The following is a 20,198-nucleotide window of genomic DNA, read 5'->3' as shown; positions in this document are numbered from 1 at the left end:
TCTCCAGTGTTTTTACGTGGGTGCTAGGGATTCAACCTCAGGGTCTCAAGCTAGCATAGCAAGTACTCTTTACCTACTGAGCCATCTCTCTACCCCGCCGCTCTTAATTTTTATTTTTAATGAAAAATTTATCTCTGAAGTGTCATAGTAAGAATTAAAATTGTAGGAAAATACAAAATATAGCTCTTGTGTAAAGTGAATGAAATCGCCCTGGCTCGCAATCCAATCCTAACGTCAAGCAAGCCCTTCCGGACTGTGTTGAATACTCAGTTCGTGTTTCTGTCACAGTGTCAAAACCTCACTTGGCTGTCCTGTCACCAGCAGCTGGCCATGGACTGTGAAGTCTAAATCGAAATACAGAGCAATTTAAGGCAGGCTGACAGTTCTGAATCTCTGGGAATCTGTATCAGCTGTTTCCCCTATATGTTAAAAATAGTAAAGGGCTTCCCTGTGTTTCTGCAAGTTTGTATAACTTTCTTTTTGCCTCTCAGGAACTCTCTACCTGCTTGTGGTTCCCAAACGCAGCCTGGGTGGGACCCGGTGCTGATCTACTGTCTACAGCCTTGTCTGCTCCCTGCCCCCTGAAGCAGCTTGCTGGGGATATAAGCTCAGCCTGTCCTGAGCCCGGCCAGAGACAGAACTGCCCACCACTGACCATTCTGTACGGCGCTGACAATGTGCTTGAAGACAAACAACTTATTCTTAGTGGAAACAATCCCCACCATCACGTGTCCCCAACAGCCTTTTATCCACACCAGCGGTCTCCCGAGATCTGGCTTCCACAAAAACTCAAAGAGCTCCCTGATCACCAATTGGGTAAGTACAATGTGTTCACGGAACCTGCGCTAACAAATCATCGCCCCCCCGCCCCCCCCCGCCCCCGTGCCCAGTTTTTAAGATGCTGGAATCTTTATGAGCAAAAAGGATGTTTAACTATTCTGCTCATCTTCAAGGGCTATTCCATTCGGAGATCTGCCTCAAGAATCCACAAATCTAACTTGAGAAGAAAAGGAACAAACGTTCTAAAGCAACCTGAGGAGTTTAGTTTAGAAAATCTTAACGCTGAAGAGGACAGGTGGGACAAAACTCACCTCCTTCAGAACTCCAACTGGTCAAACCTCTCGGCTAATCCTTCATTTAAAACATTTTAGAATCTCTATGAGACCCAGAACATACAATATGGATCTAATTAGGTTCAGCTGCCTTATGTTAGTAATAAAATTGAGAGAGAGAGAGAGAGAGAGAGAGAGAGAGAGAGAGAGAGAGAGAGAGAGAGAGAGAGAGAGAGAGAGATGGGGGTGGGGCCTTTGTTCATCCTCTCCTATGGCCTAGGGAATCACAAACTCCCAAATTTTGCGCATCTTCAAGGTTCACGCAGAACAGCACACTCTTAAATAGCCCAGAGTAGCTGCGAGCCGTGCAGATATCAGACTTTGTAGAGGGTCTGGAAGAGATTTCCACAAGGACTGAAGTCCAGCGCTCCACCTCACCCACCCACTCGGCCCTCGTGTTCCCCGACTTACACCAGGGCGGATGGACAGGGCATCTGGTTCCAGGGACAGTTGTACTGAGCTTGAATAAAACTCTCGCTTCCCTCCTGCACCGTGCAGCTCACGTTCTTATTCACGACGTAGGCGCACCAGTTCCTGGGGTAGAGAGAAAAGGGCTGGATAAACTTGGAGAACAATGGGGAGAAGGGGGAGGCGAGTTGACCCAACAAGTTGGCGGTCACCAGCACCGAAGGCAGGAGCCTGCCAAAGCTGCCACCCTAGGGTGTCTCTTGTGTCTTTGGAACACCAAAGAGCCCCAAACCTGCAGATTACGGGACGTGTTCGTGTTCGGGCTCGGTGGCAGATCCCGTAGTTCTGCTGAACACTCCCCATTGCCCGGGTTCGCTTCAGGATGCTTGGGGCGCCTGGTGGGGAGCACATGGCCACCCGGGGTGGCGACGCCCCAAAAGCCTATGGGGATCTCTCTGCTACCGCCCGTCGCCATTGCCGGGGCAGCTCTGGAGCCCGCAGGCGGATTCGGGAGTGACCGCCGAGGATCTGGGACTCTAGGGCTGGGGGCGAGCATAAGGGACACACTCTTACTTGTTCCTGGCACTGGGCCTCGCGTGGTACCCAGGCTGCGAGCTCGCGTGGCACAGTCCCGCGCCGCCCAGAGCCAGCAGGGCCAGCAGGGCCGGCGTCCAGCGACTGGGTGCTCGGGGTCGGGGCGGGGTCTCCTGACACATCTTGAGCCCCACAAGGCTGCAGGCGGCGGGGCCGCGGGAACCGGCAGCGGGCTCGGGCGCTCGGCGGCCCCTCTGGCTCTTCGTCCCCACGCCTCCGCACTGGCCGCTCCGCGGTCCCTCAATGACGCACAGGTCCCCCCGGGTGCCGCCCTCTTTAATTCACTTCCCTCTCCGAAACGTGACTCTTCCCTTCACCATCTCTCGGCCCATCGCCTCTCGGCAGGGGGTTGGGGGGAAAGAGCCAAAGGGTTAGGAACCGGGGTCTTGGTTACAGACTTTTCAATTACACATTCCTTTGGTCTCTTCCCAAACGCCAGCAGCTCCGCCTCTCACCTTCCAAGCAGCGCGACCCCAGCCCCTCCGGAAGTGCAGCAAGCGTCGGGCGGTCCCCATCTCGATCCCCCGGGGCCTCTCTCCGGCCAGAAGCCCAGGACCACTCCATCAGTTATTCCACCCACCCCCCGGGGTGGGGAACCTACTCAGGGGGGACTCAGCATCGATTTCTTCCTCTGAGGCCCCACCGCCTTCTACCCATCAATCTTTAAGGTCTTGGGCGAAAGTTGAAGACGCAGGAGCTCTCCTAGGCACAGCTAATACGAGCCTTGAACTTTCCAAATGCGCGGGCTGCTCCTGGACAGTGGGGTTGTCTACCCCCCCCACCCACCCCCACCCACCCCACCCCACCCCCTGCTCCGCAGCTGCAAACTATCATTTGCTACTCCAGTGTTTGTGAGGAGATGTCCTGCTCGGATGTTCTCTTTCCATCAGTATTAAAGGCAGATGTTTCGGTCGGTAAAATGCTGTGCAAACATGAAGACATGAGTTCAGATCCTCAGGCACCCACATAAAAAGTTAGACGGGGTTTCACAAACTTGTAATCCTAGTACTAAGGAAGTGGAGACAGAAGAATCTCTGAGGCTGCAGGCTCACTGACAGACCCTAGCTCAAGGTGGGAGCGCCAGAGGGAGCAATTGACAAGAGGATACAAGACATTAATCTCTGGCTTGCACACACGCACACAGTATGTATATGTGTGGGCAAACTTTTTTAAAAGACCATTTATTATAATAGTTTTTTTTTTTTTTGTCTTTGCATCTAAATAGTTCAGATACTGTTGGTGCCTTCCTGCCTCCCTCCATCCCTTCATTCCTCCATCCTTCCCTCCCTCCCTCTCTTGCTCCCCCTGTTGGTCATGTTTTCTGCCTATTCAAAAGTTACAGGGGCCTTTGCCAATTTCTCTATAGCGTGACCAAAGTAACTCCACAGATGAAAATCAGCCACAGAGGGTGTGGTGTTCTACTTGGGAAGCTGGGGCAGGAGACTCACCTTAGAGACTAGCCTAGGCTACACACTGCACCACCAAGGAGGGGTATTCTAGAGGGGATAGAGAGAGCTATTCCTCTGAAATTAGTTGCTGCTCCTACCCGCCCTAGTTGGCATGCCTAGGCTCACTGCTGTACCTGTGAACTAACATGACACTGTTGGCTGGGGGTTGGAGGGACAGGGAAACTTGGCTATGTTTTGATAAAACTAAATGAAGCCACTGGTTGTTTTATTTTCTCGTATGCTTTGCTTTGATGGTTTTATTGGGTCCGTTTGATTTGCAAATTGAAGAAAGAAAACTCCCAAAGTAGAAAATTGTACCATGTAAGGATATAATCCGTGCATGAACTTTCCAAGTGGAAGATTATACAAATAGTGGATTGAAGTCATCCTGCCTTCAAAAGAGCCACGGGGGAGAAATAACAAAGATAAAAGACTGTCCTGTGTAACCTGATCTATGCCTTTCTCTTTGTCGTCTCTGTCACCCAGCTCTAACCTCCATTTTGTCCATTGAGTGTCCTGGGGAAGATCTAGTCTAGAAATGGAGACTGAGTGAAGAAAGAAATAGGGGGCAACCCACAAGTTATGTCCATCAACAACCGGCAGCATGTGTGTATGCATATGGTTGTGTGTGTGTGTGTGTGTGTGTGTGTGCGCGCGCGCGCACATGCGTGCGCACCTGTATGTGCAGTATTTGCGTGCACCTGTGCATGTATATATATGGGTGTGTGCATGTGTGCGTGCTCGTGTGTGTATGTGTGTGTATGTGTATACCTATGTGTGTGTGCATGCATGTGTGTACAGGTGCGTGTGTACATACCTGTGTGTGCAGTGAGTGTGTGCACATGCATGTGTATATGGGTGTGTGTGTGTGTGCGTGTGTGCATGTGAGTGTGCCCGTGTGTGTGTATGCGTGTGAGTGCCTGTGTGTTCATGTGTGCATGTGAGTACATGTGTGTGTGTGTGTATGCGTGAGTGCACACACACACACACACACACACTTCAGAGAGAAAGAGTGCACACACCTATATATAAAAGTGCTGGTGCCTGCAGAGGCCAGAGGTGTTGATTCCCTTGGAGATAGAGTTACAGGAAATTGTGAGCAGGCTTATGTGATTATTGGGAAATCAAACTAGGGTCTTCAGTATATACACTTAACCACTGAGCCATCTCTCCAGGCCCAATTTTCCTTTTTTGTTTGTTTGTTTTTTAAGACGGGTTCTCACTATGTAGCCCTGGCCTGGAACTTACTATGTAAACCAGGCAGGCCTCCAACTCACAAAGATCTACCTGCCTCTGTCTCCCAGGTACTAGCATTAAGGGATTCAATACCCTGTGCCAACTGCTTTTAGTATAGGCAATTCTCAAACTCGGAAGTGAGGTGACCTGGTGGCACAAGCTGCTTTTTCTATTGAATAAAAATCATTCCAGGAAGTGCAGTGCATACAACTCAGTGGCACGACGTTGCCGAGCACATGTAAGGCCATATGTTCAATTCCCAACACGGAAAACAAACAAAGCAGGAGGCCATTCAAGACTTAGAGAGTCGACCCCGTTTTGAGATGAACGGACTGACCATTCAGCCTTTGTCCCTGTGGGCTACACATTCCCAGATGCAAACAATCATATTGTAAAAATACTTGGAAAGGCAAAATTGGGCCTGCATTAAATATGCTATTGTACTTGGTCCCTAAACAACCCAACATAGCAACCCTGTATTCTAAGTGGTATTTCCATTGTAAATCATAGGTAGATTTATGTAAGTAGATAACATAGTAGATCATAAGTCATCTGAAGCTGGTTGGGGCTCTTGGGAATTTGTACTCAGGTTAGATGCAAATGCTATGCCACTTTATATAAGGGTCTTATAGACTCAAAGGTTTTAGCAACCCCATGGGTGGTTGCTAAAAGAAATCCTAAGATCCTAAGAGACAACTATACTTAATCAGCAAAAAAATGATGCTTCTCTGTAGATACATTTTATTCTGAGCACCAGTTATGTGCAAGTCTTTTTGTTTGGTTGTTTTTTTGTTTGTTTGTTTGTTTGGGTTTTTTTTTTGGTTTTTTTTTTTTTTTTTTTTTGAGATTAAGTCTAACTATGAAGCCCCTGTTGTCTTTAAACTCATGGCCTCAGCCTCTAACATCGGAATTACAGGTTTGTGGTGCTACACTTGGCTGTTCTGGGAAGCTGTTACATGCTAGGTGTTATGCAGAACTACTGGTCTCCATGAGAAAGCTCCAACTTTATAGAGCTTCCAGGTAATTCCTGTGCGCAGACAGGAGTGGGTGCACTGTGCAGACAGGCCTTGAGTGAGCCCATGCTTACCATCCAGGCTTCTCCAAACAGAGGTGCAGTATATTTGGCTTAGGGCTTCTCCAAGAAGATAGAAGAACCCTTAGCACGCAGTGGGTTTCGAAGGGACAGCGTCTTTTCTCTTTCAGTTGGAAAGGGGGTTGCCACAAACTCAGGAGCTAAAAGGACTTTCCACAAGACACAGAGCTTTGTACAGAGAGGATGTTTAAGCACATTAAGAAACAAAGCAAATTGAGCAGGTCGTCTGGTTCCAGCAGTAAGTATAGTGGGCAATAACATAAGTATAGTGGGCAAAATATTGCAAGTTTAGATTCTGGTACTTAACTGCTGATGACGCTCAGAGTTCTCGAAACCCAGTTTATGCTAACAGTATGGTGGGATTTCTCTTGAGTTTAAGATGAAAGTACCCCCATAATAGCTTGCACCTTTGATTGGTGTGATCAGTTAACCCAAAGCAAAAAGTCTCAGATGAATTTTCTTTTGTATGGGTTGAACTTTGGGCTTGTAAAGCACCACCCCACAAGTTGCACCCCGAGCCCTAAAATTCTAAGATGAAACAGTTTGGCAAAACCCATTTCTGCCTGGGAGTCTCACTGGTAGAAACTTCCACGGTAGGCACAAGGCCTTGAGTTCTGTCCTTAGTACCTCACATTTAAAAGAGTGATTTTTTTCATTTACTTGTTGGTTATAACATAAGGTGCTTGCCACCTATCTCAGAAGAAGGGACAGAAAGAGAGCCAGAGGTCAGAAAGCCAGAGTAAATCAGTGTCCTCTGTTTGTTTTTTGTTGTTGTTGGGGGTTTTTTTGTTTGTTTTTGTTTTGTTTTGTTTTCGAGACAGGGTTTCTCTGTATAGCCCTGGCTGTCCTGGAACTCACTCTGTAGACCAGGCTGGCCTCGAACTCAGAAATCCTCCTGTCTCTGCCTCCCAAGTGCTGGAATTAAAGGCGTGTGCCACCACTGCCCAGCAACCAGTGTCCTCTGGATTTGACAGGACCACTGCCCTCATGACCTCACAGCAGCCATGGTCCCCTGCACAGGAGCAGATCAGCATTGCAGGCAGCATGGAACAGGAAGAAGTGCATGAACCCCATGCCTGGCTGAGGAGATATTGACAGCTGATAGCTTCTGGGAGAAGGAGGGCCAGGTTTCTTTAAGTTTGGCCCCTATAGGTTGGAAGCTCCAGGGGATGACTCCACATTCAAGAATATATGAGTGGTGCAAACTGGACTTGGTGAGTTATTTTTTAAAAAGAAGGTTTGAAGTTGGGAAATAGGGAAAGGGAAGATGGACATGGGGATATGATCAAAATATATTCTATGGAGTTCTTAATTTATTTTATTTTTTTTTTCTTTTTTTTTGTGAATGATTTTTTTTTATTTTATTTTTATTACATATTTTCCTCAATTACATTTCCAATACTATCCCAAAAGTCCCCCATAGCGCCCCCCACTTCCCTACCCACCCATTCCCATTCTTTTGGCCCTGGCATTCCCCTATATTGGGGCATATAAAGTTTGCAAGTCCAATGGGCCTCTCTTTCCATTGATGGCCGACTAGGCCATCTTTCGATACATATGCAGCTAGAGACAAGAGCTCCAGGGTTCTGGTTAGTACATCATGTTGTTCCAACAATAGGGTTGCAGATCCCTTTAGCTCCTTGGGTACTTTCTCTAGCTTCTCCATTGGGAGCCCTGTGATACATCCAATAGCTGACTGTGAACATCCACTCCTGTGTTTGCTAGGCCCCGGCATCGTCTCACAAGAGACAGCTATATTTGGGTCCTTTCAGCAAGATCTTACTAGTGTATGCAATGGTGTCAGCGTTTAGAAGCTGATTATGGGACGGATCCCTGGATACAGCAGTCTCTAAATGGTCCATCCTTTCATCACAGCTACGAACTTTGTCTCTGTAACTCCTTCCCTGGGTGTTTTGTTCCCAATTCTAAGAAGGTGCACAATGTTCACACTTTGGTCTTCATTCTTCTTGAGTTTCATGCGTTTATCAAATTGTATCTTATATCTTGGGTATCCTAAGTTTTGGGCTAATATCCACTTATCAATGAATACATATTGTGTGAGATCTTTTGTGATTGTGTTACTTCACTCAAGATGATGCCCTCCAGGTCCATCCATTTGGCTAGGAATTTCATAAATTCATTCTTTTTAATAGCTGAGTAGTACTCCATTGTGTAAATGTACCATAATTTCTGTACCCATTCCTCTGTTGAGGGACATCTGGGTTCTTTCCAGCTTCTGGCTATTATAAATAGGGCTGCTATGAACATAGTGGAGCATGTGTCCTTTTTACCGGTTGGGACATCTTCTGGATATATGCCCAGGAGAGGTATTGCTGGATCCTCCGGTAGTACTATATCCAATTTTCTGAGGAACCGCCAGACTGATTTCCAGAGTGGTTGTACAAGCTTGCAATCCCACCAACAATGGAGGAGTGTTCCACTTTCTCCACATCCTCGCCAGCATCTGCTGTCACCTGAATTTTTGATCGTAGCCATTCTGACTGGTGTGAGGTGGAATCTCAGGGTTGTTTTGATTTGCATTTCCCTGATGATTAAGGATGTTGAACATTTTTTCAGGTGCTTCTCTGCCATTCGGTATTCCTCAGGTGAGAATTCTTTGTTCAGTTCTGAGCCCCATTTTTTAATGGGGTTATTTGACTTTCTGGAGTCCACCTTCTTGAGTTCTTTATATATATTGGATATTAGTTCCTTATCTGATTTAGGATAGGTGAAGATCCTTTCCCAATCTGTTGGTGGTTTTTTTGTCTTATTGATGGTGTCTTTAGCCTTGCAGAAGCTTTGTAGTTTCATGAGGTCCCACTTGTCAATTCTCGATCTTACAGCACAAGCCATTACTGTTCGATTCAGGAATTTTTCCCCTGTGCCCATATCTTCAAGGCTTTTCCCCACTTTCTCCTCTATAAGTTTCAGTGTCTCTGGTTTTATGTGAAGTTCCTTGATCCACTTAGACTTGACCTTAGTACAAGGAGATAGGAATGGATCGATTCGCATTCTTCTACATGTTAACAACCAGTTGTGCCAGCACCATTTGTTGAAAATGCTGTCTTTCTTCCACTGGATGTTTTTAGCTCCCTTGTCGAAGATCAAGTGACCATAGGTGTGTGGATTCATTTCTGGGTCTTCAATTCTATTCCATTGGTCTATTTGTCTGTCACTATACCAGTACCATGCAGTTTTTATCACAATTGCTCTGTAGTAGAGCTTTAGGTCCGGCATGGTGATTCCACCAGAGGTTCTTTTATCCTTGAGGAGAGTTTTTGCTATCCTAGGTTTTTTGTTATTCCAGATGAATTTGCAGATTGCACTTTCTAATTCGTTGAAGAATTGATTTGGAATTTTGATGGGGATTGCATTGAATCTGTAGATTGCTTTTGGCAAGATAGCCATTTTTACAATGTTGATCCTGCCAATCCATGAGCATGGGAGATCTTTCCATCTTCTGAGATCTTCTATAATTTCTTTCTTCAGAGACTTGAAGTTTTTATTATACAGATCTTTCACTTCCTTAGTTAGAGTCACGCCAAGATATTTTATATTATTTGTGACTATTGAGAAGGGTGTTGTTTCCCTAATTTCTTTGTCAGCCTGTTTATTCTTTGTGTAGAGAAAGGCCATTGATTTGTTTGAGTTAATTTTATATCCAGCTACTTCACCGAAGCTGTTTATCAGGCTTAGGAGTTCTCTGGTGGAATTTTTAGGGTCACTTATATATACTATCATATCATCTGCAAAAAGTGATATTTTGACTTCATCTTTTCCAATTTGTATCCCTTTGATCTCCTTTTGTTGTCGAATTGCTCTGGCTAGGACTTCAAGTACAATGTTGAATAGGTATGGAGAAAGTGGACAGCCTTGTCTAGTCCCTGATTTTAGAGGGATTGCTTCAAGCTTCTGACCATTTACTTTGATGTTGGCTACTGGTTTGCTGTAGATTGCTTTTATCATGTTTAGGTATGGGCCTTGAATTCCTGATCTTTCCAATACTTTTATCATGAATGGGTGTTGGATCTTGTCAAATGCTTTTTCCGCATCTAAGGAGATGACCATGTGGTTTTTGTCTTTGAGTTTGTTTATATACTGGATTACGTTGATGGATTTCCGTATATTGAACCATCCCTGCATCCCTGGGATGAAACCTACTTGGTCAGGATGGATGATTGTTTTGATGTGTTCTTGGATTCGGTTAGCAAGAACTTTATTGAGGATTTTTGCATCAATATTCATAAGGGATATTGGTCTGAAGTTTTCTATCTTTGTTGGGTCTTTTTGTGGTTTAGGTATCAGAGTAATTGTGGCTTCATAGAATGAGTTGGGTAGAGTACCTTCTGTTTCTATTTTGTGGAATAGTTTGTGAAGAACTGGGATTAGATCTTCTTTGAAGGTCTGATAGAACTCTGCACTAAACCCATCTGGTCCTGGGCTTTTTTTAGTTGGGAGACTATTAATGACTGCTTCTATTTCTTTGGGGGATATAGGGCTGTTTAGATCATTAACCTGATCTTGATTCAGCTTTGGTACCTGGTATCTGTCTAGGAACTTGTCCATTTCATCCAGGTTCTCCAGTTTTGTTGAGTATAGCCTTTGGTAGAAGGATCTGATGGTGTTTTGGATGTCTTCAGGATCTGTTGTTATGTCTCCTTTTTCATTTCTGATTTTGTTAATTAGGATGCTTTCCCTGTGCCCTCTAGTGAGTCTGGCTAAGGGTTTATCTATCTTGTTGGTTTTCTCAAAGAACCAGCTCCTTGATTGGTTGATTCTTTGAATAGTTTTTCTTGTTTCCACTTGGTTGATTTCACCCCTGAGTTTGATTATTTCCTGCCGTCTACTCCTCTTGGGTGAATTTGCTTCCTTTTGTTCTAGTGCTTTTAGGTGTGTTGTCAAGCTGCTAATGTGTGCTCTCTCTAGTTTCCTTTTGGAGACACTCAGAGCTATGAGTTTTCCTCTTAAAAATGCTTTCATTGCGTCCCATAAGTTTGGGTACGTTGTGGCTTCATTTTCATTGAACTCTAAAAAGTCCTTAATTTCTTTCTTTATTCCTTCCTTGACCAAGGTATCATTGAGAAGAGTGTTGTTCAGTTTCCACGTGAAGGTTGGCTTTCTATTATTTATTTTGTTATTGAAGATCAGCCTTAGTCCATGGTGATCTGATAGGATGCATGGGACAATTTCAATATTTTTATATCTGTTGAGGCCTGTTTTGTGACCAATTATGTGGTCAATTTTGGAGAAGGTACCATGAGGTGCTGAGAAGAAGGTATATCCTTTTGTTTTAGGATAGAATGTTCTGTAGATATCTGCCAGATCCATTTGATTCATAATTTCTGTTAGTTTCACTGTGTCCCTGTTTAGTTTCTGTTTCCATGATCTGTCCATTGGTGAAAGTGGTGTGTTGAAGTCTCCCACTATTATTGTATGAGGTGCAATGTGTGCTTTGAGCTTTACTAAAGTTTCTTTAATGAATGTGGCTGCCTTTGTATTTGGAGCATAGATATTCAGGATTGATAGTTCCTCTTGGAGGATTTTACCTTTGATGAGTATGAAGTGTCCCTCCCTGTCTTTTTTAATGACTTTGGGTTGGAAGTCAATCTTATCAGATATTAGAATGGCTACTCCAGCTTGTTTCTTCATGCCATTTGCTTGGAAAATTGTTTTCCAGCCTTTCATTCTGAGGTAGTGTCTATCCTTTTCTCTGAGATGAGTTTCCTGTAAGCAGCAAAATGTTGGGTCTTGTTTGTGTAGCCAGTTTGTTAGTCTATGTCTTTTTATCGGGGAGTTGAGTCCATTGATATTAAGAGATATTAAGGAAAAGTAATTGTTGTTTCCTGTTATTTTTGATGTTAAAGTTGGCATTTTGTTCTTGTGGCTGTCTTCTTTTAGGTTTGTTGAGGGATTACCTTCTTGTTGTTTCTAGGGCGTGGTTCCTGTCCTTGTATTGGTTTTTTTCTGTTATTATCCTTTGAAGGGCTGGATTCGTGGAGAGATAATGTGTGAATTTGGTTTTGTCGTGGAATACTTTGGTTTCTCCATCTATGTTAATTGAGAGTTTGGCTGGGTATAGTAGCCTGGGCTGGAATTTGTGTTCTTTTAGTGTCTGTATAACATCCGTCCAGGATCTTCTGGCTTTCATAGTCTCTGGTGAAAAGTCTGGTGTAATTCTGATAGGCTTGCCTTTATATGTTACTTGGCCTTTTTCTCTTACTGCTTTTAGTATTCTATCTTTATTTAGAGCATTTGTTGCTCTGATTATTATGTGTCGGGAGGTATTTCTTTTCTGGTCCAGTCTATTTGGAGTTCTGTAGGCTTCTTGTATGTTCATGGGCATCTCTTTCTTTAGATTTGGGAAGTTTTCTTCTATAATTTTGTTGAAGATGTTTGCTGGTCCTTTGAGTTGAAAATCTTCATTCTCATCCACTCCTATTATCCGTAGGTTTGGTCTTCTCATTATGTCCTGTATTTCTTGGATGTTTTGAGTTAGGATCTTTTTGCATTTTACATTTTCCTTGATTGTTGTGCCGATGTTCTCTATGGAATCTTCTGCACCTGAGATTCTCTCTTCCATCTCTTGTATTCTGTTGCTGATGCTCGTATCTATGGTTCCAGATTTCTTTCCTAGGGTTTCTATCTCCAGTGTTGCCTCATTTTGGGTTTTCTTTATTGTGTCTACTTCCCTTTTTAGGTCTAGTATGGTTTTGTTCATTTCCATCATCTGTTTGGATGTGTTTTCCTGTTTTTCTGTAAGGACTTCTACCTGTTTGATTATGTTATCATGTTTTTCTTTAAGGATTTGTAACTCTTTAGCAGTGTTCTCCTGCAATTCTTTAAGGGATTTTTGTGCTTCCTCTTTATTGTCTTCTGCCTTTTTATCAGTGTTCTCCTGCATTTCTTTAAGTGTGTTATTAAAGTCCTTCTTGAAGTCCTCTATCATCATCAGGAGATATGCTTTTAAATCCGTGTCTGGCTTTTCCGGTGTGTTGGGGTGCCCTGGACTGGGCGAAGTGGGGGTGCTGGGTTCTGATGATGGTGAGTGGTCTTGGTTCCTGTTAGTAAGATTATTACGTTTACCTTTCGCCATCTGGTAATCTCTGGGGTTAGTTGTTATCGTTGTCACTATTTAAAGATTGGAGCAGAAGCTGTGTTCCACTCACCAGCAGTCTCTAAATCCTGCGGCGGGGGTCGTGGGTAGCTGACGGTACCCCGGTGCTGGTCCAGCCGGAAGAGGCCTGTGGTCCTACTCAGGCCGTTTTTCTGCTTCCCTAACTAATGCAGTCTCTGGTCCCGCGTGCAATTGGATTGGAGCAGAAGCTGTGTTCCACTCTCCAGAAGTCTTAAGATCCTGTGGTGGGTGTTGTGGGTAGCTGGTGAGTGTCAGCTGACCCTGCGCCCCAGCTGCCCAGGTGCTTTTCTGACCGGAAGAGGGTTGTGGCCCTATGTAGGCCGGATTTCTCTCTCCCCAACCAGAGCAGTCTCAGGTCCCGCGTGATTGGACTGGAGCAGAAGCTGTGTTCCACTCACCAGCAGTCCCAAAATCCTGCGGCGGGGGTCTTGGGTAGCTGGCGGGTGTCAGGCCACCCTGCGCTCCCGCTACCCTGGCGCTGATCCAGCCGGGTGAGGCCTGTAGCCCTACTCAGGCCGGTTACTGCTTCCCTAACTAATACAGTCTCAGGTCCCGCGCAATTGGATTGGAGCAGAAGCTGTGTTCCACTCACCAGCAGTCCCAAAATCCTGCGGCGGGGGTCGTGGGTAGCTGGCGGGTGTCAGGCAACCCTGCGCTCCCGCTACCCCGGCGCTGATCCAGCCGGATGAGGCCTGTGGTCCTACTCAGGCCGGTTTCTGTTTCCCTAACTAATGCAGTCTCAGGTCCCGTGCAATTGGATTGGAGCAGAAGCTGTGCTCCACTCACCAGAAGTCTTAAGATCCTGTGGCGGGTGTTGTGGGTAGCTGGCGAGTGTCAGCCGACCCTGCGCCCCAGCTGCCCAGGTGCTTTTCTGACCGGAAGAGGGTTGTGGCCCTATGTAGGCCGGATTTCTCTCTCCCCAACCAGAGCAGTCTCAGGTCCCGCGCAATTGGATTGGAGCAGAAGCTGTGTTCCACTCACCAGCAGTCCCAAAATCCTGCGGCGGGGGTCGTGGGTAGCTGGCGGGTGTCAGGCAACCCTGCGCTCCTGCTACCCTGGCGCTGATCCGGCCGGGTGAGGCCTGTGGCCCTACTCAGGCCTGTTTCTGCTTCCCTAACTAATGCAGTCTCAGGTCCCGCGCAATTGGATTGGAGCAGAAGCTGTGTTCCACTCACCAGCAGTCCCAAAATCCTGCGGCGGGGTTCCTGGGTAGCTGGCGGGTGTCAGGCAACCCTGCGCTCCCGCTACCCCGGTGCTGATCCAGCCGGATGAGGCCTGTGGTCCTACTCAGGCCGGTTTCTGCTTCCCTAACTAATGCAGTCTCAGGTCCCGCGCAATTGGATTGGAGCAGAAGCTGTGTTCCACTCACCAGCAGTCCCAAAATCCTGCGGCGGGGGTCGTGGGTAGCTGGCGGGTGTCAGGCAACCCTGCGCTCCTGCTACCCTGGCGCTGATCCCGAGTTCTTAATTTATATATAAATATATATCACACATTTTGTGTATATCATATATATATATATATATATATATATATATATATATATATATATATACACACACACACACAATCACATACATATCACATTTTGTATACACATACACACATATTTCTACACACATTTTTTTTAAGATTTATTTATTTATTATATGTAAGTACACTGTAGCTGTCTTCAGACACTCCAGAAGAGGGAGTCAGATTTCCTTGAGGATGGTTGTGAGCTACCATGTGGTTGCTGGGGATTGAACTCAGGACCTTTGGAAGAGCAGTCAGTGCTTTTAACCACTGAGCTAGCTCACCAGCCCATTTTTTAAAAAAGATTTATTTATTTATTTATTATATGTAAGTATACTGTAGCTGTCTTCAGACACTCCAGAAGATGGAGTCAGTTAGATCTTATTACAGATGGTTGTGAGCCACCATGTGGTTGCTGGGATTTGAACTCAGGACCTTCAGAAGAGCAATGCTCTTACCCACTGAGCCATCTCACCAGCCCCCCCCCCCACCACCACACACACACACACACACACACACACACACACACACACACACACATTTGGAAACAGAGTTTCTCTGTGTAGTCTTCGCTGTCCTGGAACTCTCTCTGTAGACCAGGCTGCTGGCCTCAAACTCACTGAGATCTGCCTGCCTCTGCCTCCCCCACGTGCTGGGATTAAAGATGTGTGCCACCAATGCCAGGCATAAAATATATATTTTTTAAAAATAAAATGAGCATCTCTGCTGGATCGCTGCCATCATGGACACGAGGCATTGGAGCCCATCAATCTGGCTAGGGTAACCAAAGTGCCAGGCAGGACGGCGTCCCAGGGAGAGTGCATGCAGGTGTCTGCAGAATTTATGATGACATCAGTCACTCTGTCATCTAAAATGTCAAAGGCCCTGGTGGAGAGGGTGATGGGCTCACTTTATTGGAGTCAGACATTGGCTTGGACATTGGGCTGACCTTGCTGCTGGGTCTTAGATAACCGTCACCTAGCCCATGGGATGACCTACAACTATTAAATAAAGCATTTTTTGCAGTTTTTTAAAAAATAAAATGAAATAAGGCACTCATCAGGTGGTGTTCGGAAGCACTTTTATGGGAGCAGAGAGCCTGCCAGACCTCCCCAGTAAACCCAGACACTCAGTTTCCTGAGAGAGGAAGGTGGGAGAAGATTACTGAAGCAGCAACAGGCTGGTACATCTCCCATCTCATCATTCACATCTCATCGGTCCCTTAATATGATGAGTTAATTTACCTATAGGATGTGGTTAAGCTCTTGGGCTCCTAGATCTGATCCTTTATTTTCTGGAATTCAGTAATTTTTTTGCCTGAATTTTTTGGTCTCCTTTAAGGTGTCCTTTCTGTTTCTTTGCTCTGCTTACCTAATGATAGGAAGATAAGACCTTGAAGACTACAGAGCAAGGAAGAAACTTTAAAAGATGTATCATGGGTGTGTGCCCTCATGTAATTTATGCTGACACCTGGGGAATTAAAACCATAGGAAGTCGAGACGAGGAAAAAGCATTTGGCATTCACACAATAAACTTAGCACCTGGTTTATCCCCTCCTATTTTGCAGAGTGACTGCAGAAAAATGAGTGTGTCTGTATTCGGTTTTCTTCATCTGTATTTGTGGGAATTCATGACTATATGCAAACCTACGGCACAGTGAACAGCAAGTATAGGGTCCCCACATCAGATTCGGGAACTCATTTGTAACAAGCTCTAAGGACTTTAATATTCTTTTGTGTTAACCAATGTTGATGCCAACCAACCATCTTTCCAAACGACTCACACACACACACACACACACAAACACACTTTCCCAATGTCCAGGATGCTGGGGTTGGAGAGTTAGTCCACTTAGTAAACTACCTACTGTGCACAAAAGAGCCTGAGTTCTGATCCCTGGTACCCACACAAAAATCAGGGCACAGCAGCACATTCCTATAATCCCAGCACCAGGGAAGCCAAGATGGGGAATCCTTGGGGCTTACTAGCCAGCCAGTCTAGCTGACTGAGCTTCAGATTCACTGAGAGAACCTGCCTGAAAAATATATAGACTACTGGGTATGGTGGCACATGCCTTTAAACCCAGCACTTGGGAAGCAGAGGCAGGCAAATCTGTGCATTCAAGTCCAGTCTGGTCTACATAGTGAGTACATGGGGCTATAATAAGACCCTGTGCCAAGCAAATAAATAAATAAACAAACAAACAAATAAATAAGATGGATAATGATTGAGAAAAGGCATGTGATATTGACCTCTGGCCACCACACATACACGTGCACACACATGAACACAGAGGGAGACAGAGAGAGAGAGACACAGAGACTGAGACAGAGAACTGGGTTCTTGACTTCCCCCATTGCTCCCCAAGGAAAGCTTAGCTTATGGAGACATTCAAAGGAGTTTATTTTTTAAGTGATTTAATGAGCTCTTTAGGAGAATTAATAAATTCATAAATAAACTCTGAACACTGGGCTATTCAATAGTAAATATCTTTTCCCTCAAAAAGGCAATTGGTTACTAATTTCAGGCCTTTCCCCATGTTTACTTGGCCTGAGAAAGCTACTGATGCTGTACATTACATGTGAGATTCCATTGCTGCTTTCCTTCGGGTGGGTGGTTGGGTGTTTGAGATGCGGTGATGCAGCCCATGCTGGCTTTAGTCTCTCCGTACTCCTACTTCTGCCTCCTGAGTTCTGGCCCTGCGCATGCGCCAGCCCTCTCTCGGCGCATTGTGGTTTTAAACACACCTTTTCTATCATAAGAAATAAGTGATTAAAAAATAGTCTTTTGAGTTGTTTCTGAGAGCTTGGGCAGTAACATGATCGTACACATGAGCAGCATCAGAGTGTGCTGTAGTCATCATGATGTAGAAAGGCCTTGACTCTTCTAGAATAACCAAAATGTTCTAAGTAGGCATACTCTGCTTAACGACGGTATAAACCATTAAACGTCAGCAGCATCTTGTCACTGCTCAGAATAGTATGCCATATTCACATGCAAATTAACTCTCTCTAGTATTCCAGACTATGCGATGCTAAACAGTGTAGTTACCAAAGAAGTTGCCACTTACCAGAATTGGCAAATACTGAGCACTTGTGCCCAGAAGACACATACGTAGGCTTAGGTTCCTACAATTTTCCATGCACAATATTTTGTCAATCAATCAGCCATCAGCTTATACATACATATATTACTTTGTGTCTGTTTCTTACTAAGAACAAAATATGTATGCTGTGATTCAAATATGAAATTTCCTTTATAGACTCAGGTGTTTTGACAACTTTGTCTCTAGCTGGCTGCACTGTTTGGAAAATGAGGTGAAGGCTTGACAGGAGTGGGTCACTACAGCCAACTCCACTTCCTTCCTTTCTTTAGAGGTTTATTTATATATGTTTGTGAGTACACTGTCACTCTCTTCAGACACACCAGAAGAAGGCATCAGATCCCACTACAGATGGTTGTTGGGAATTGAACTCAGAACCTCTGGAAGAGCAGTCAGTGCTCTTAACCGCTGAGCCATCTCTCCAGCCCCTCTACTTCTATTAGTTTCTGCTTCCTGAATCTGGTTGTTCAATGAGACATTCCAGCCCACTATTCCTGCCATATTTTCCTCACTGTGAAGGTCTCTACCCGTCTGGTAGTGTGAGCCAAAATAAACACCTTCTCCCTCAAGTTGCTTTTGACAGAGTACTTTTATCACAGTCACAAGAATATCAAGGTGATGATACACATTGCTTCACTGATGCTGAGCTCACAGCAAACAATATTTCACTTCCTGGCTGTATGAACCTATTTGATATACAACACAAAGCACAGACTTCTAGTGAATATTAGACAGCGCCTTCAAGTCTCCATCTGCACCCAGTAGCTAAGGCTGCCCCACAGCCCTCCACACCCAAATCCTGCCATGAGAGAGCTGATCTCCTAGGAGTGCTCTCACTCCTAAGTCCAGAGGTGAGATCATCACTTTCACTCCAGTAACTGTCCAAAGAGGGACCAGCCCGGAGTGCATGGGGCACAGAAACAGTGGAGCAGCTGGGGACAGGATCCTTCCGGTCTCCATCTGTGCTCCAGAGCTATGACTCCCACAGTCATCCACACCTAAATCCTGCCCAGGAGAAAGCTGGTCTCCCCAGGAGTGCTGACACACTCACAGGCTCACAGGCCCACGGGAGGAACAAGCTCCAGTCAGAGGCAGCAAGACCAACTAACACCAGAGAAAACCAGATGGTAAGAGGCAAGCACAAGAACCTAAGTATCAGAAACCAAGGCTACTTGACATCATCAGAACCCAGTTCTCCCACCACAGCAAGTCCTGGATACCCCAAAATACTGGAAAAGTACAATTCAGATTTAAAAATTACATCTTGGTCAAATCCACTGTCTCCTGCGTGAGATACGTTTTGACCCAGAGCTCCGCCATTAAACTACCTCATGTATTTACATCAAGATGGTCTGTTCGTGATTTTTGGGTGCACACCGAATTGGGAGTTGAGTGGGGTTTCCCCACTAGGTTCTTTCATTTGGAGGCCCCAGCGATATCGGTGTGACACCCAGGAATCCCAAAGTCCCCTTGGAGGTATGTTTGTTTGTATGAGTCTTACATGTTGTCTGTTGTCTAAGTATGGCACCACTGAATTTGTGTCTTGGTTTTTCAGTTCTGAGATTCTGAATTTATGTCTTGGTTTTTCAGTTCTGAGATTGTGAATTTCTGTCTTGGTTTTACAGTTCTGAGATTGTGAATTTGTGTCTTGGTTTAACAGTTCTGAGATTGTGGGTTCAAGTCCCACCTCATGTCTTGGTTTTACAGTTCTGAGATTGTGGGTTCAAGTCCCACCTCATGTCTTGGTTTTACAGTTCTGAGATTGTGGGTTCGAGTCCCACCCAGGTCCCTAGTTCTGGTATTCTGTAGTCTGGCAGCTGCCACTGTGGGCTGTAAGGACCCAGTAGCCGCGGGAGGGAGACATCCAGAAGGTCCCGCAAGCTGCGACCCCTGGAAGACATTCCTAGGGTGAGGGACAGTCAAAAAGGTCTGACTGTCATCTGGCAGAGTGAGGAACGAGTGTGCTTAGATACTGGTGTCTTTTTTTTTTTTTTTCTCTCTGTTACTGTCTTGTTTTTGTTGTGGTTTTCGTCATGGGACAGACTGTGTGTGTCAACCCTTTGTCTCTGACTGTGGACTTGGACTGACGTTAGGACAGAATTTGTCAGTGATAGTTAAGAAAAACAACTCAGTGCTGTTTTCCTGTGAATGGGCCTGCTCCCCCGAGTGCGCCCCTGACTGCTCAGAGGAGCTCTGGGATGCAGCCTCAAGGCCGGACTGGGGACTTTTGGCTTTGGCGCCAGCTGCAAGCGCTGGCCAAGGCCAGGCTCTACTCGGGAAACCACGGCCCAGGGGGTAACACCAACGTGGAGGTTTCCCCGGGACGCCCACCCCACCACTGCCATGAATTTCGCCACCTGTGGGACGGGCAAGAAAAGAAAGAGGGGCGAGGCCTGCAGGACCCCCACACCAGCCCCACTTGGCTCCACTCCCTTCCCTGTACCATGTGTTTTCTCTTCTAGGGCGGCCCCACCCTAAGCTGCTAACCAGTGAGGGAGGCATCCACCCACTTAAAAACTCCTGTCCCAGGTAAGGAGCACCTACAAGTCTAATCACC

The 20,198-nt window shown here is 45.6% G+C and overlaps 1 protein-coding gene across 2 annotated transcripts in view; it reads right to left on the bottom strand.

Annotated features, from left to right (window-relative positions):
• The window catches only part of Emilin2 (elastin microfibril interfacer 2), a 59,286-nt gene extending 56,940 nt beyond the window's left edge, over window positions 1–2,346 (bottom strand). The window contains exons 1-2 of one of the 2 annotated variants that reach the window (XM_085833104.1): window positions 2,094–2,346; window positions 1,524–1,646 (exon numbers count right to left, since the gene is read on the bottom strand). In XM_085833104.1, coding sequence (XP_085689230.1) covers window positions 1,524–1,646; window positions 2,094–2,236 — 266 coding nt within the window. In that variant the 5' untranslated portion in view covers window positions 2,237–2,346. The remainder of the gene's footprint in view (window positions 1–1,523; window positions 1,647–2,093) is intronic. The other variant, XM_085833103.1, reaches the window with a different exon arrangement.
• Between the last annotated feature and the right edge of the window lie 17,852 nt (window positions 2,347–20,198).

The sequence above is a fragment of the Mus caroli genome, unplaced genomic scaffold (assembly GCF_978045245.1).
Source record: "Mus caroli unplaced genomic scaffold, Mus_caroli_1 scaffold_18, whole genome shotgun sequence".
Taxonomy (NCBI): domain Eukaryota; kingdom Metazoa; phylum Chordata; class Mammalia; order Rodentia; family Muridae; genus Mus; species Mus caroli.
The sequence above is the reverse complement of the archived record's forward strand: the minus strand, read 5'-3'. Positions and strand labels throughout refer to the sequence as shown.